Source organism: Oncorhynchus masou, chromosome 13 (genome assembly GCF_036934945.1).
Source record: "Oncorhynchus masou masou isolate Uvic2021 chromosome 13, UVic_Omas_1.1, whole genome shotgun sequence".
Classification (NCBI taxonomy): Eukaryota; Metazoa; Chordata; class Actinopteri; order Salmoniformes; family Salmonidae; genus Oncorhynchus; species Oncorhynchus masou.
Genome location: NC_088224.1, coordinates 70,153,601 through 70,170,950, shown reverse-complemented (window position 1 = coordinate 70,170,950; position 17,350 = coordinate 70,153,601). Strand labels below are relative to the sequence as shown.

Here is a 17,350-nt window from a genome sequence, read left to right as displayed (position 1 = left end):
TCCGTGAAGGCAGTAGTACACAGCGTTGTACGAGATATTCAGTTTCTTGGCAATTTCTCACATGGAATAGCCTTCATTTCCCAGAACAAGAATAGACTGACAAGTTTCAGAAGAAAGTTCTTTGTTTCTAGCCATTTTGAGTCTGTAAAAGAACCCACAAATACTGATGCTCCAGATACTCAACTAGTCTGAAGAAGGCCAGTTTTATTGCTTCTTTAATCAGGACAACAGTCTTCAGCTGTGCTAACATAATTGCAAAAGAGTTTTCTGAAGATCAATTAGCCTTTTAAAATTATAAACTTGGATTAACTAACACAACGGACCATTGGAACACAGGAGTGATGGTTGCTGATAATGGGCCTCTGTTCACCTATGTAGATATTCCATAAAAAATCTGCCGTTTCCAGCTACAATTGTCATTTACAACATTTTGATGTTATTTTAATGGACAAAAAATTTGCTTTTCTTTCAATAACAAGTGACCTCTTTGATTTGTAGCGTTTGTACATTTGATATTTAATTTTTTTATTTTTAATAAATTAGCAAACATTTCTAAAATCCTGTTTTTGCTTTGTCATTATAGTGTATTGTATGTATATTGATGAGGAAATAAGGCTGTAACCTACCAAAATGTGGAAAAAGTCAAGGGGTCTGAATACTTTCCGAAGGCACTGTATGTGTATTAAACTAGTAAAAAGTGAAGTATTTGGTCCTATATTCATAGTACTCAATGACTACATCAAGCTTGTGACTACACACATTTGTTGGAAGCATTTGGTGTTTGTTTTGTTTGTGTTTCAGATTATTTTGTGCCCAATACAAATGAGTGGTAAATTATGTTTTGTGTCATTTTGGAGTCACTTTTGTTGTAAATAAGAATATAACATGTTTCTAAGCACTTGTACACAAATGTAGATGCTACCACGATTACGAATAATCCTGAATGAATAGTGAATAATGATTAGTAAGTAAGTTACAGACACACAAATGTCACACCCCCCGCTAACCTCCCCTGTTGTTGTAATGGTGAGAGGTTAGCATCTCTTGGGGGTTTGATATTTGTGTATCTACAACTTTCTCACTCATCAATATTCACGATTAATTCAGGAATATCCGTAATCATGGTAGCATCCACATGCTTTCTATTTGGTTTTAGTCATTTAAGTTAACACTGAAAGCATTTTTCAAAATATTATTAAATAATCATCCCATGCCCCACCTGGACCCCTGTCACGACCCGCAAATGGATCCTAACCCACAGTTTGTAAGCCACTGGCCTAGACTTTCTTCCTATTACTAAATACTGAATCTTATGGGCCTCTCAAAGAGGACAAACACCATGGTAATCATTAGTTCATTACCATACTCTATAGGCTACACACGCACAGGGTGCCACCACTTAGCTGCTGCTAAGTAACAGAGGGATCCCAAAGGGAATGTGGGAGCCTGGAGCAGGGCATCGATGAACTTGTCCTTGTAAAATAGAAGGAAAGAAACCCTTGGGTTAAAACGTAGGCTACTTTACTCTCTTCTCTGTTCCTAGAATGGAGGAGGTACACTATGATAGTCAATTGATCAATTACTGCTGCAAAATATATTTTACAATATAATAGGATATAACAGAAATATATTTAGTTATTTTCTGATATAAACTAAGCCCTCCTCAATCCAATATTGGAATGGAAATGCAAATGCCTATTCAGAATTCAGATGGAAATGCATGTAGTGCCTATTCAGAATTCAGATGGAAATGCATGTAGTGCTTATTCAGAATTCAGATGGAAATGCATGTAGTGCCTATTCAGATTTCAGATGGAGATGCATGTAGTGCCTATTCAGAATTCAGATGGAGATGCATGTAGTGCCTATTCAGAATTCAGATGGAAATGCTGGTAGTGCTTATTCAGAATTCAGATGGAAATGCATGTAGTGCCCATTCAGAATTCAGATGGAAATGCATGTAGTGCCTATTCAGAATTCAGATGGAAATGCATGTAGTGCCTATTCAGAACTCAGATGGAAATGCATGTAGTGCCTATTCAGAATTCAGATGGAGATGCATGTAGTGCCTATTCAGAACTCAGATGGAGATGCATGTAGTGCCTATTCAGATTTCAGATGGAGATGCATGTAGTGCCTATTCAGAATTCAGATGGAGATGCATGTAGTGCCTATTCAGAATTCAGATGGAGATGCATGTAGTGCCTATTCAGATTTCAGATGGAGATGCATGTAGTGCCTATTCAGATTTCAGATGGAGATGCATGTAGTGCCTATTCAGAACTCAGATGGAAATGCATGTAGTGCCTATTCAGAATTCAGATGGAGATGCATGTAGTGCCTATTCAGAATTCAGATGGAGATGCATGTAGTGCCTATTCAGAATTCAGATGGAAATGCATGTAGTGCCTATTCAGATTTCAGATGGAGATGCATGTATTCACAGAACCCTGAATTATTACAGACCGCCAGCTGTCAAGTAGGGGTTGTATGATCTGGCTGGATCCAAATGTGTCAATCCCCGTAGCTAAAGTGTTATATCACACTGCCAAGTCCTCGTGTTGGGATTCTACCTGTGTTACTGTTCTGTCTCTGTTCTGTACCTACCAGAAGCTCTTACGTTACTTTACTGTCCTTTGCCTAGATTTCTCTGAAGGCTATGAAGTTTAGCCTAGCCCTCACTGTTAACAATCTATCTCAATATTCTCAGTCTGTTAACATGGGTCGATAGAAAACAAGTCTTCATTTGTTCTTCAGGAGATCAGGACCAGAATTATTCATTTCTGTGTGGATTATAGGCTAGATCTCCTAAAATGTTCATGCTAACCACGGGTTTGTGTACTTATTATTATTTATTTTTTTCACCTTTATTTAACCAAGTAGGCCAGTTGGGAACAAGCTCTCATTTGCAACTGCGACCTGGCCAAGATAAAGCAAAGCAGTTCGACACATACAACAACACAGAGTTACACATGGAATAAACAAACATACAGTCAATAATACAGTAGAAAAAGTCTGTATACAGTATGTGCAAATGAGGTAAGATAAGGCAGGTAAGACAATAAATAGGCCATGGTGCTAAGGTAATTACAATATAGCTGTCACGTTCTGACCTTAGTTCCTTTGTTTTGTCTTTGTTTTAGTATGGTCAGGGCGTGAGTTGAGGTGGGCAGTCTATGTTTGTTTTTCTATGTTGGTTTCTGTGTTCGGCCTAGTATGGTTCTCAATCAGAGGCAGGTGTCGTTAGTTGTCTCTGATTGAGAATCATACTTAGGTGGCCTTTTCCCACCTGTGTTTCGTGGGTGTCTATTTTCTGTCTTTGTGTATGTCGCCAGACAGGACTGTTTCGGTTTTCGTTCGTTCACTTTATTGTTTTTTGTATTTCAGTGTTCAGTTTGGATTCATGAAATATTACATCATGAACACTTTTTTTTTCTTTTTTTTTACCACGCTGCAAATTGGTCCTCCGATCCTTCTCGCTACTCCTCCTCAGAAGAGGAGGACGAGATCCGTTACAATAGCAATTAAACACTGGAATGGTAGACGTACAGAATGTGTCACGCCTTGGTCTTAGTATTTTGTGTTTTAATTAATTAGTTGGTCAGGCCAGGGTGTGACATGGGTTTATTGTTTGTTGTAATTCTTAGTGGGGTTTTTTAGTTATTGGGATTGTGGCTGATTAGGGGTGTGTGTTGCATAGGTTTGGCTGCCTGAGGCGGTTCTCAATCAGAGTCAGGTGATTCTCGTTGTCTCTGATTGGGAACCGTATTTAGGTAGCCTGGGTTTCACTTTGTATTTCGTGGGTGATTGTTCCTGTCTCTGTGTTAGGTTTCACCAGACAGGCTGTATAGGTTTTTCACGTTCCGTTTGTTGTTTTTGTTATTTCATGTATCGTCATTTGTTCTATTAAAGACATGAGTAACCAACACGCTGCATTTCGGTCCGACTCTCTTTCGACAAACGAAGAACGTCGTTACAGAATCACCCAACACACACGGACCGAGCAGCGTGTTAAGAGGCAGCTGGAGCAGCGAAGGGAGGACGTTATGGACAGCAGAGGATTGGAGTATACGACGTGGGAAGAAATAGACAGGTGGGCGGCCGACCCAGAGAGAGTGCCGGAGCCCGCCTGGGATTCGCTGGAGCAGTGCGAAGAGGGCTATAGGAGAATGGAGTCGAAAAGAAAGACACGGCGGCGCAGAGCGAAGCCCCAAAAATTTCTTGGGGGGGGGGCTCAGAGAGGGAGTGGCTGAGTCAGGAGACAGACCTGAGCCAACTCTCCCTGTTTATCGTGAGGAGCCAAGGAGGAGACCAGAACCGGTGTTGGAGGTGAGCGAAGCAGAGACTGTGAAGGAGTTAATGGGGAAATTGGAGGAGAAAGTAATGAGTGAGTTGCTAGTTTGGTGCTTTAGGTACAAGATTCGTCCAACGGAGCGTGTTGGGGATTTAATGGCACCTGGGTCAGCGCTCCATACTAGTCCTGAGGTGCGTGTTAGTCGGCTGGTGAAAAATGTGCCAGCCTCACGCACTAGGCCTCCTGTGTACCTACCTAGCCTTGCACGTCCTGTGCCAGTCCTGCTCTCAGGCTCTCCAGTACACCTTCACGGTCCAGTCCATCCTGTGCCACCTTCACACACCAGTCCTCCGATGGTAGCTCCCCGCACCAGGCTTCCTGTGCGTGTCCTCGATCCAGTACCACCAGTTCCAGTACCACGCACCAGGCCTTCAGTGCGCCTCGCCTGTTCAGCGCAGCCAGCGCTTTCTCCCTCTCCTGCACTGTCGGAGTCTCCCGCCTATTCAGCGTTTCTCGAGCCTTCCGCCTCTACAGCGCTGCCGGAGCCTCCTGCCTGTATGGAGCAGCTAGAGCTGCCAGTCTGCATGGAGCAGCCAGAGCTGTCAGTCTGCATGGAGCAGCTAGAGCTGCCAGTCTGCATGGAGCAGCTAGAGCTGCCAGTCTGCATGGGGCAGCCAGAGCTGTCAGTCTGCTTGGAGCAGCCAGAGTTGCCAGTCTGCAAGGAGCTACCAGTCTGCAAGGAGCTGCCAGTCGGCAAGGAGCTGCCAAAGCTGTTAGTCTGCATGGAACAGTCAGAGCTGTCAGTCTGCAAGAAGCCGCCAGAGCTGTCAATCTGCATGGAGCAGCCAGAGCCGCCAGTCAGCATGGAGCAGCCAGAGCCGCCAGTCAGCATGGAGCAGCCAGAGCCGCCAGTCAGCATGGAGCAGCCAGAGCCGCCAGTCAGCATGGAGCAGCCAGAGCCGTCAGTCTGCCAGACTCTTCCAGATCTGCCAGTCAGCCAGACTCTTCCAGATCTGCCAGTCAGCCAGACTCTCCAGATCTGCCAGTCAGCCAGACTCTTCCAGATCTGCCAGTCAACCAGACTCTTCCAGATCTGCCAGTCAACCAGACTCTTCCAGATCTGCCAGTCAGCCAGACTCTTCCAGATCTGCCAGTCAACCAGACTCTTCCAGATCTGCCAGTCAACCAGACTCTTCCAGATCCGCCAGTCATCCAGGATCCGCCATTCAGCCAGAATCTGCCAGATCTGCTAGTCAGCCAGGATCTGCCAGTCGGCCAGGATCTGCCAGTCGGCCAGGATCTGCCAGTCGGCCAGGATCCGCCAGTCGGCCAGGATCCGCCAGTCGGCCAGGATCCGCCAGTCGGCCAGGATCCGCCAGTCGGCCAGGATCCGCCAGTCAGCCAGGATCCGCCAGTCAGCCAGGATCCGCCAGTCAGCCAGGATCTGCCGGATTCACCTGCCTGGCTGGGCTGCCCCTCAGTCCCGGGCTGCCCCTCAGTCCCGGGCTGCCCCTCAGTCCCGAGCTGCCCCTCAGTCCCGAGCTGCCCCTCAGTCACGAGCTGCTCCTCAGTTCAGTGGGGTTCTGGGTGAGGACTATTCGGCCATGGTCGGCGGCGAGGGTGGATCATCCCAGGATGCGAAGGGGAGGAACTATGACATTTATGGAGTGGGGTCCACGTCCAGAACCGCCACCATGGGCAGACGCCCACCCGGACCCTCCCTATGGTTTTGAGGTGCGTTCGGGAGTCCGCACCTTAGGGGGGGGTTCTGTCACGCCTTGGTCTTAGTATTTTGTGTTTTAGTTAATTAGTTGGTCAGGCCAGGGTGTGACATGGGTTTATTGTTTGTTGTAATTCTTAGTGGGTTTTTTTAGTTATTGGGATTGTGGCTGATTAGGGGTGTGTGTTGCATAGGTTTGGCTGCCTGAGGCGGTTCTCAATCAGAGTCAGGTGATTCTCGTTGTCTCTGATTGGGAACCGTATTTAGGTAGCCTGGGTTTCACTTTGTATTTCGTGGGTGATTGTTCCTGTCTCTGTGTTAGGTTTCACCAGACAGGCTGTATAGGTTTTTCACGTTCCGTTTGTTGTTTTTGTTATTTCATGTATCGTCATTTGTTCTATTAAAGACATGAGTAACCAACACGCTGCATTTCGGTCCGACTCTCTTTCGACAAACGAAGAACGTCGTTACAGAATGTATATACATGTATGCATATATGTATATGTATACAGTATATATATATATATATATTTATATATACATATATATATAATTAGCACTTGAAGTATTTAAAAATATATATATTTTATTTATTATTTCACCTTTATTTAACCACCTTCATTTAACCAACTTCGACCTGGCCAAGATAAAGCAAAGCAGTGCGACAAAAACACAGAGTTACACATAAACAAACGTACAGTCAATAACACAATAGAAAAATCTATGTACGGTGATGGCAAATGTAGAAGATTAGGGTGGTAAGGCAATAAATAATTACAATTTAGCATCAACACTGAAGTGATAGATGTGCAGACGATTATGTGCAAGTAGAGAGACTGGGGTGAAAAAGAGGAAAAGATAAATAACAATATGGGGATGAGGTAGTTGGGTGTGCTATTTACAGATTGGCTATGTACAGGTACAGTGATCGGTAAGCTGCTCTGACAGCTGATGCTTAAAGTTAGAGAGGGAGATATAAGTCTCCAGCTTCATTGATTTTTGCAATTCGTTCCAGTCATTGGCAGCAGAGAACTGGAAGGAAAGGCGGCCAGAGGAGGTGTTGGCTTTGAGGATGACCATTGAAATATACCTGCTGGAGCGCGTGCTACAGGTGGGTGTTGCTCTGGTGGCCAAAATCCCAACTCTGAGTAGACTAAAGCAGGTGTGATGGTGTTTCTGTATGTTAGTGCAATGGGGAATTGGGGGTGGAGAGAATCTTCAGATGCAGTTTCTGTCATTGCTGTGTGTTTGACATGCAGTCCATACAGCAGGAGATGAAAAGTGTTACGAATGAATAATCTTAGAACATTTGTAAATAGATGAATAATGTTGAGTCAGAGGGCTAACATGTTGCTTCCATGCTGGCAGTTTGGTGTCTCTGCTCCACTCCAGTGGTCATTCATTACAGTAGTGAGAGGGAGGGAAGAGCAGAGCTAGCGCCATGGGGGAGAATTTACTTGGCCAGCTGTTAATGGATTAATAAGCATGCACATAACCATTGTCAGTAATTGTGAATGGGATGAATTCCTTCCAAGTGGACTTTTTGTTTAAGTCAGTAAGAGTTATTGTATCACACTGTTAGGCTGACAGGAATTATTGATTTATTGGAGCTTTAAAACACATTTTACACCATGGGCTTGGGCTGTAAAACTCCAGTCGTTGCCATGGAGATGCCTTCTTTAGCCTAAATTCTGCTGTGTTGTTGAGCAGTTCTGATGGGCTGACCTTATTTCTGTATAAATACACTGTTAGCAAAATAGGGAGGAGATATGCTTGTCTAGGCATTGCTGAAGCAGCCATCTCTTGCTCTCGCTCTCTCTCTCGCTCTCTCACCCCCCCCTCTATCTCTTTCTCACCCCCGTCTCTCTCTCTTTCTCACCCCTGTCTCTCTCTCTCGCTCTCTCACCCCCCCTCTCTCTCTTTCTCACCCCCGTCTCTCTCTCTTTCTCACCCCTGTCTCTCTCTCTCGCTCTCTCACCTCCCCCTCTCTCTTTCTCACCCCCGTCTCTCTCTCTCTTTCTCACCCCCGTCTCTCTCTCTCTTCTCCCCCCATCTCTCTCTTTCTCACCCCCGTCTCTCTCTCGCTTTCTCACCCCCCTCTCTCTTTCTCACCCCCGTCTCTCTCTCTCTCTCTCTCTCTCACCCCACTCTCTCTTTCTCACCCCCGTCTCTCTCTCGCTCTCTCACCCCCTCTCTCTTTCTCACCCCCGCCTCTCTCTCTCTTTCTCACCCCATCTCTCTCTCTCGCTCTCTCACCTCCCCCTCTCTTTTCTCACCCCCGTCTCTCTCTCTCTCTTTCTCACCCCCGTCTCTCGCTCTCTCACCCCCCTCTCCCTTTCTCACCCCCGCCTCTCTCTCTCTCTCTCTCACCCCCTCTCTCTTTCTCACCCCCGTCTCTCTCTCTCTCTCTCTCTCTCTCTCTCTCTCTCTCTCTCTCACCCCCTCTCTCTTTCTCACCCCCGTCTCTCTCTCGCTCTCTCACCCCCTCTCTCTTTCTCACCCCCGCCTCTCTCTCTCTTTCTCACCCCATCTCTCTCTCGCTCTCTCACCTCCCCCTCTCTCTTCTCACCCCCGTCTCTCTCTCTCTTTTCTCACCCCCGTCTCTCTCGCTCTCTCACCCCCCTCTCCCTTTCTCACCCCCGCCTCTCTCTCTCTCTCTCTCCCCCCTCTCTTTTTCTCACCCCCGTCTCTCTCGCTTTCTCACCCCCTCTCTCTTTCTCACCCCCGTCTCGCTCTCGCTCTCTCACCCCCTCTCTCTTTCTCACCCCCGTCTCTCTCTCTCTCTCTCTCACCCCCTCTCTCTTTCTCACCCCCTCTCTCTTTCTCACCCCCGTCTCTTTCTCTCGCTTTCTCACCCCCTCTCTCTTTCTCACCCTCGTCTCTCTCTCGCTCTCTCACCCCCCCCTCTCTCTTTCTCACCCCCATCTCTCTCTCTCTCTCTCGCTTTCTCGCCCCGTCTCTGTCTCTGTGTGTGTGTGTTTGTGAGATAACATTTATCTGCTGGCCACTGTGCTCAGCCAGGGCTTGACTTCATATTGTATTTGGATCTTGTCTTTAAAGCCCCCTATCTACTGTAAACTATAAATTGCTCTCCTCTCTCAATCCAACACAATCTCACACTCAATTCGTACCAAAAGTATTTCAGCAGATATTGTGTGTTTTTGTGCGTTTTTGTGTGGCTTAATTCGTGCGAAAACACTCATTTTGTGCAACTTAATTTGTAGGAAAAGACACACATTTTTGCGCAACTTCATTCATAGGAAAACCATTTTTGGGGGGCAAACTTCGGAACAATCCTTTGAAAGTTATTAGAGCAATGCATGATGGCCAATGGTGATCTACACTGCCTTTTTTTGTCCCAAATTTATTTACCAAAGCACTCACTTCTGTCATCATGAAGTGCTTTGAGAGACTAGTCAAGGATCACATCACAACTACCTTACCTGACACCCCAGACCCAATTAAATTTCCTTACCACCCCATTAGATCTGCAGATGATGCAATCGCCATCGCACTGCACACTGCCCTATTCCATCTGGATAAGAGGAATACCTACGTAACAACGCTGTATTTTGACTATAGCTCAGCCTTCAACACCATAGTACCCTCCAAGCTCATTATTAAGCTCGGGGCCCTGGGTCTGAACCCAGCCCTGTGCAACTGGGTCCTGGACTTCCAGATGGGCCGCCCCCAAGTGGTGAAGGTAGGAAACAACACCTCCAATTTGCTAATCCTCAACACAGGGGCCCCACAAGGGTGCGTGCTAAGGCCCCTCCTGTACTCCCTGTTCACCCATGACTGGGTGGCCACGCACACCTCCAACTCAATCATCAAGTACGTAGACGACACGTCAGTAGTAGGCCTGATTACCAACAATGACAAGACAGCCTACAGGGAGGAGGTGAGGGCCTTGGAGGAGTGGTACCAGGAAACAAACCTCAACGTCAACAAAATGAAGGAGCTGATCGTGGACTTCAGGAAACAGCAGAGGGAGCATGCCACTATCCATATCAACAGGACTGCAATAGAAAAGGTGAAATGGTCCACCCACACAGACAGTGTGGTGAAGAAGGTGCATTACTCATCTCATATGTATATACTGTATTCTATTCTACTGTATTTTAGTCAATGCCACTCCGACATTGCTCGTCCTAATATTTATATATTTCTTAATTCCATTATTTTACTTTTAGATTTGTGTGTATTGTTATGAATTGTTAGATACTACTGCACTATTGCAGCTAGGAACACAAGAATTGTGCGACACCGGCAATAGTATCTGCTACATATATGTATGTGACTAATACGATTTGATTTGATTTGAAAACAAACGTGTTAACAACCCAATATTGTTAATTAACCAGGTTGTCACCAAAATAATTCTAATATAATAGTTGCTTTAGATTGATAGTTTTTATTCAGAAAGGCCCTTTTTTCTCCGACCATCGCCCCTGGTGAGACAAAACGCGACTCGTCAATGAAGAGCACTTTTTGCCAGTCCTGTCTGGTCCAGCGACGGTGGGTTTGTGCACATAGGCGACGCTGTTGCCGGTGATGTCTGGTGAGGACCTGCCTTACAATATGCCTACAAGCCCTCAGTCCAGCCTCTCTCAGCCTATTGCGGACAGTCTGAGCACTGATGGAGGGATTGTGCGTTCCTGGTGTAACCCGGGCAGTTGTTGTTGCCATCCTGTACCTGTCCCACAGGTGTGATGTTCGGATGTACCAATCCTGTGCAGGTGTTGTTACACGTGGTCTGCCACTGCGAGGACGATCAGCTGTCCATCCTGTCTCCCTGTAGCGCTGTCCTAGGCGTCTCACAGTATGGACATGGCCACATCTGCAGTCCTCATGCCTCCTTGCAGCATGCCTAAGGTACGTTCACACAGATGAGCAGGGACCCTGGGCATCTTTCTTTTGGTGTTCTTCAGAGTCAGTAGAAAGGCCTCTTTAGTGTCCTAAGTTTTCATAGCTGTGACCTTAATTGCATACCGTCTGTAAGCTGTTAGTGTCTTAACGAACGTTCTACATGTGCATGTTCATTAATTGTTTATGGTTCATAGAATAAGCATGGGAAACAGTGTTTAAACTCTTTACAATGAAGATTTGGATTTGGATTTTTACGAATTATCTTTGAAAGACAGGGTCCTGAAAAAGGGATGTTTCTTTTTTTGCTGAGTTTAGTTGTCATGTATTCATTGTCTTTAACTGGTTAAAGTTTGATGTTTGCATGTTTCAGTAATGATTAACATGGTTAAATAGTTGTAAATCTCTGATTGATTTATCTTTTGGTTATATTTGGCATTTTTATCCATTTTCTGTATATCCACTGAAGAAAAATAATAATTCATCAACATGCTACTGTAAATAAATGGACACTACCTGTTATAAAATGGAAATTACTCTTCGTAAATAAATGGTGAGAAATGCTCAGTGTGAAGCCATTTGGCTATGGGTTTCACAGCCCTATAATAATTATACAAGTTATATCACCTTAAAATGGTGTATTTATAACTTCTGGGGTATAACATGTTGGGCAAAGTGGTACAGGAGAGTCTGACATATAACCCCTAACTTGAGTTCAGTTTTAGCCAACCAAGAGGGGCCTAGCTTGGTCCTTTATGACTGGGAAAGGACTTGATTCTAGGCCATATAAAATCCTACATCCATCTCATTAGATCAGAACAGGATGGACCAACATATTACTGGTTTGCATCCTAAAAAAAGGCTAGTTGTGTTTTGCTGTGTAACACACTTACATTATCTGTCTACCCATATGATGTGGATCATTGTCAGGTTATTAGATGTAGAAGCTTCAGTAACAAAAGAACACCATGGTTGTAATAACACTTTAAACAGATCGTTTGTAAATGTGTAGAATGTGTTTGTTTTGGGTCCACGCTGATATGTTAACTATGTAAATTAGATAATCAGAGGACTTTCTTCTGAATAACTGGTCAGGGCATATCACTTTCCATTCAGCTTCAGGCAACTTTGATGTAAGGCTTGATCACACCTGTAGTGACTACTTCTATCCGTCATGCCCATTGTTGCTTATGCATTATTCACTAGATACATCAATGTAATTACACCCAACACAATGTTGAAAAACAGAATGCTTCCAACCACTAGATCACATAACTAGACATGAGCTAGGCAGGATCCCAACACTTCCACCAATGTAGCGGAAGAAAGTGAAAGCTTCAACAGGGACTCTAACCAGAGCTCATACGTAGCAAAGTGAGCTCTCACGGCCGTTGACATGAAAGCCCAGTCGGCCTCTGGGCAGAGGCAGTAGGTCTACAATGCTGTCATATGCCTTGTTACAACAGCCTAAGTACATAACATGATTGATATGACCGTAATAATCATCATGAAATGGCCTTGGAAGTGCCATAAATGTCAGCCAACATAATTCATTATTTTACATGAACCTGTTTAACTGCATTGATATGGCTTAATTGATCATAATCCAGACTCGTTATAGTTGCAAATACCATGCAGTTGTGCCTGGGGAATTTAAACCAAACAGATTGTTTTTGCAGGTCTTCTGTTTCCCCACATTTATTGATGAATTAATTTCCCATCATGAACATTTATCCCCAATCAAATTCTTTCATCGATACCACCCCAAAAAAACAGACAAATACAGATCTGTTTTCCAATCTGGCAACCCTTATAAAATCTGACATAGCACAAGTATCCCAAAGTATTATGCTAAAACAAGCAAAGAAAATAACATTGGCATTGAATAAATGTAAGGCTTCTATTATATAATATGTTTTTCAGTGACAACCTGGTTGATAAACAATATTGGGTTGTTAACACATTTGTTTGTTTTTTATGAATTAATAATTGTGGGACACCATTGCCCAAAATGCATTACTCCAATAACTTTCAAAAGAATGTTCTGAAGTGTGCCCACAAAGAATGTATTTTTCTATGAATGAAGTTGCACAAAAAAGTGTGTATTTTCTCATGAATAAGGCTACACAAAAATGCATGAAACACTTTTTGTACATATTTGCACGAATTGAGTGTGAGATTGAGTGACATTGGTTTCAAGTTCCCGTGGCCAGAGCAGACTTTACAATAACGTACAGTTTCTGGAGCCTTTCTTCTCTCATGTATTAGAGGCTATCTCTCTCAGACATCTGATCCTTCCCTTGTGGGGTGCCTTAGTAAATGGACTTCCCCTCATCCAGTCTACTGCAGCCTAGACAACCAGACAGCCAGATCCTTCATATCACCCATTTGGTAATAATGCCCTCTGCAATTAGACATATTTACATTTCAAACGCAAGCTAATCTTGTATGCAGAAATGGATATCGCCATGATACCTAGCTACCGTTGTTTTTGTTTTGATGGGACATTCCATGCTATGCGCTTATACTGGATGACAGAGTGAGAGAACCTAATCTTACTGAACATCTGTAGCTAATACTCTACTGGTCATCTGGAGCTTTGATGTTTGCACACAGAGATACAGTATGTATCACAGAGGCAAGGATTACATGTCTCACTCTCCATCAGAAACCAACTGGACATGCATAGTTCATCTACTGCTTGGTACTTGATGTTAGTTTTGCTTGGCTTATGATGTTTCTGCTTGCCCTATATTGAAAATGACTACTTACTTGCTATTCTTGGTGGTGGAGACCCCATTATAGCTGTGTATCGTCCATACGGGCTGGCCCAGACAGAGGCTCCTCAGAGAAAACTAGCTAATTCAGGAGCCCTTTTGATAGGTCAGGGCTGAGTCCCAAATGGCAGCCTATTCCCTATATAGTGCACTACTGTTGACCAGGATCCATAGGGAATAGGGCACTATTTGGGATGCAACCCCAGGTCTCATATTGGCCCTCTCACCAGGCTCCTCACAGCATCACTCTGGATAACCAGACAAAAGGCTGGTGAATGAGACGATAGCTGCCTGGCCTCGGAGGGCTGTCTTCTCCAGTCAGAAGTGGGTGGTGCTTATGGTGTGTGGAAGAACGCTGAACGTATGAATCTACCCTGTTAGATGAAATGGAGACAGACATTTGCTATGAGTTTATTTTCTGGTGTGATGTTGTTTATTTCCAAATGGCTCTATGTAAATTTGATATTGATGTGTCTTAATTTATTCTTCGAAGTGGACAAATATGTCATGGGATTTGCCATATTGAAAGCTGCAATATAAGTAAGGTGTTTTCCCCAAATAATTGATATGAAATTGATTAGCACGAGGTTCTTCCAAGGGGCGGATAATGAGTTTGTATAACCTGTTTGTTTTTATGCCGCTCGTTGTCTTCACGATTCCAGGATACTTGGAATGTCGTTGATGTTTTGGTCAATTATCATTTTCCATACTCAGTGGACTATCCCAATCTGCGGATGTTTGGCTCTTAACTTCTACTTGGAGCTTTATACATCTGATATCAGAGCTGTTGACAGTGTTATAAATTAGTAGTGCCATTTCCAGAATGTTATTTCTCTGGGTTGATGCATTTGGCTTATATGGATAGTAGATAACATCTCACATCAATCACCTCTGATGCAATCAAATGTTTTATAGGAAATATCCAACAAATACAGATTGATATGCTGCAGCCATTTAATACCGTGTGGCCTTCTCTTCTCAGCATATTACTATCAGATGGTTGATGTCTATTCCCTTGTCTTTAAAGCCTTGTTCACAGTGCAGGCCTTAATGCTCAAATTATTTTTGTTTTTCAAATTCAATGCTTCTTGACACAATGCCCGCTTAACCCGGAAACCAGCCGCACAAATGTGTCAGAGGAAACACTGTGCACCTGGCAACTGTGTCAGCGTGCATTGCATCCCGCCAGCCACAGGAGTCTCTAGTGCACAATGGAACAACAACATCCCTGCCAGACTAAAACCCTCCCCTAACCTGGACGATGCTGGGCCAATTGTACACTGCCCCATGGTCTCCCGGTTGTGGCCGGCTGTGACAGAGCCTGGACAAGAACCAGGATCTCTAGTGGCACAGTGGGCACTGCATTGCAGTGCCTTAGATCACTGTGCCACTCGGGAGGTCCAACTTTCAAAACATGTCACTTTTGGCTAGCCGCAGTAGTTAACTAGCTAACTAGGTAGCTGTTTAGCCTGCTAGCACATTCATTCATTGTTTGTAAACAATTAACAAGCTACCTCGTGTTCTTGTCAAACTGTCAACAGTGTAGCTGGCAAGCTACAAGGTATGCCAAATAACAGTAAAAATCATTTAAGGGCAATTAAATCAGATTTGACCATTCAGACACAGGTGACATGGCCATGAAGGTTGTTTAAAATGTGGTTTGAAATATTTGATTCCATGTGCTTTTTGTCTGTTTAGACTGCAAAAATATGAGATTCAAATCAGATATACAAAAGAAAATGTGTCACTTCATACTGCCAGTGTGAACAGGGCTTTACTCTCTGCCGGTGTCCGCCAAGTGCATCGTCTTAACGTGGTCTTTCAATAAAGCAAAGCCTCAATCAATCTGCCAGAGGTGCTTCTCTGAGACATGAGCCATGGCTTGGAATAGATTTCTGTGTTGTGATTGAACTATTGATTTGGAAGGGGCATTTTTTCTCCCCCCTTGCCTGCTCCACTGTCAATAAGAGCAGTAGAACCTTACCTACCTACCTGCTTGCTGCTATCAACACCACTGAGATGGAGGCTACTGTTTCACCTCAGGCATGGACACACCTCTTTCTCTCTCTGCAGACAGTTTTCTCTTTGCTGTGTTTTGTTTACCATTTCACGTGCTTCCTACTGGTTCACCCGAGCTTGGTTTACAGTAGGATATTGTTGCTGTGGAGGGGTCGAGGTCTGCGTCCCAAAATGAATTCTCCTATGGGGATAGCCGAAGAACCCTTTTGGAAGCCTTTTTTTCTAAGTGTAGTGCACTATATAGGGAATAGTGTGCCATTTGGAACTCAACCCAGTTGATATACAGTAGACCCAGAGGAGTAGCCTATGCCCATGTGGTTGCAGTAATAAAGCCAACTAGCTTTCTATTTCGTCTGTCATGGTTTCCTGTGGCAGAACTGGAGGTTTCCATCAAATCAAATCAAATTAATTTATCAAGCCCTTTTTACAGCAGAACCCAGCCTAAAAGCCCAAAGAGCAAGCAGTGCTTTCCATAATGACAGGCTGCTGTACTAGCAGAGAGGATAAGGAGACTACTGATAAGGAATGAATGAAGAACACTGGGAGACACAGGCACAGCGCCTGAATTATAAATTATAAGCAGCACTGCAGACATAAGCTTTAATATCACATGTCATTAATGAAATGTTGTCTCACTCTGTTCTCTATCATTCCCCCTCACACACGCGCAGGCACGCACACACACACACACACACACAGACACACACACAGACACACACACACACACACACACACACACACACACACACACACACACACACACACACACACACACACACACACACCCAACACACACACAGACACAGACACACCCAACACACACACAGACACAGACACACACACACATACGTAACATATTGCTTCCAAGTACTGCTCTGTCTAATCTGATGTCTATTTTGTTCTGTTGTCAGTTTGTCTGGAAGTGGAGATCACCCCCACCCAGGGAGAGATCAGTGTCGGAGAGTCCAAGTTCTTTCTGTGTGAAGGTAAGCTTGCCCTTGTATCATTATACTGTAGTAGTCTACTGTCTCTTTGTAATTGTTTAGCTCCCATTGTGCAGTACTGCATATACACTGACCTTTTGTGTCCTGTCCTGATATGCTGTGCGTAGAAAACAGTTGTCAGGCCACTAGACAGGAACAAGGTAGCTGTAACCTTCTCTAGGATAACAGAGTACTATTTCCTATAAGGTGTATAGGTTGTTTCCTAGGTTGATACTCTTCTTTGTGGCTCTTTATTTGTCTTGTAGAGCGACTCAACATTGTGATACCAATATGTGATCGTAATGATTTTCTAGTTCGATACAAAAAAAACACATGTAACCGTCTCTTGTCTCTGTGCAGTTGTTGGGGTAGCAAAGGAGATTGACTGGTATTTTCCGAGCGGGGAGAGGATAGAGCCCAACAAACCAGAGATCACCGTAACCCGAAACGACGAGTCCTCGTCCACACTCACGCTCTACAAGGCCGGGGTGGACAGCGCTGGGACCTACAAGTGTCTGGCCACCAACGGAGACCAGTCAGCAGAAGCCACCGTCAACGTCAAGTTCTACCGTAAACTGCTCCTCCTTCTTCATTCTCTAGGGATATGTCCAAAAGGGCATCCTAATCCCTCCCTATAATGTACACTATTCCCTATATAGCACACAACTTATTTTCTCTTCTACCCCCAATT

At 44.4% G+C, this 17,350-nt stretch overlaps 1 protein-coding gene across 6 annotated transcripts in view; it reads left to right on the top strand.

The window, feature by feature from the left end:
* ncam1b (neural cell adhesion molecule 1b) overlaps positions 1-17,350 on the top strand; it is a 115,317-nt gene that overhangs the window by 63,432 nt on the left and 34,535 nt on the right. For all 6 annotated transcript variants that reach the window (XM_064984932.1, XM_064984931.1, XM_064984933.1 and 3 more), the window contains exons 2-3: positions 16,588-16,662; positions 17,020-17,229. In XM_064984932.1, coding sequence (XP_064841004.1) covers positions 16,588-16,662; positions 17,020-17,229 — 285 coding nt within the window. The remainder of the gene's footprint in view (positions 1-16,587; positions 16,663-17,019; positions 17,230-17,350) is intronic.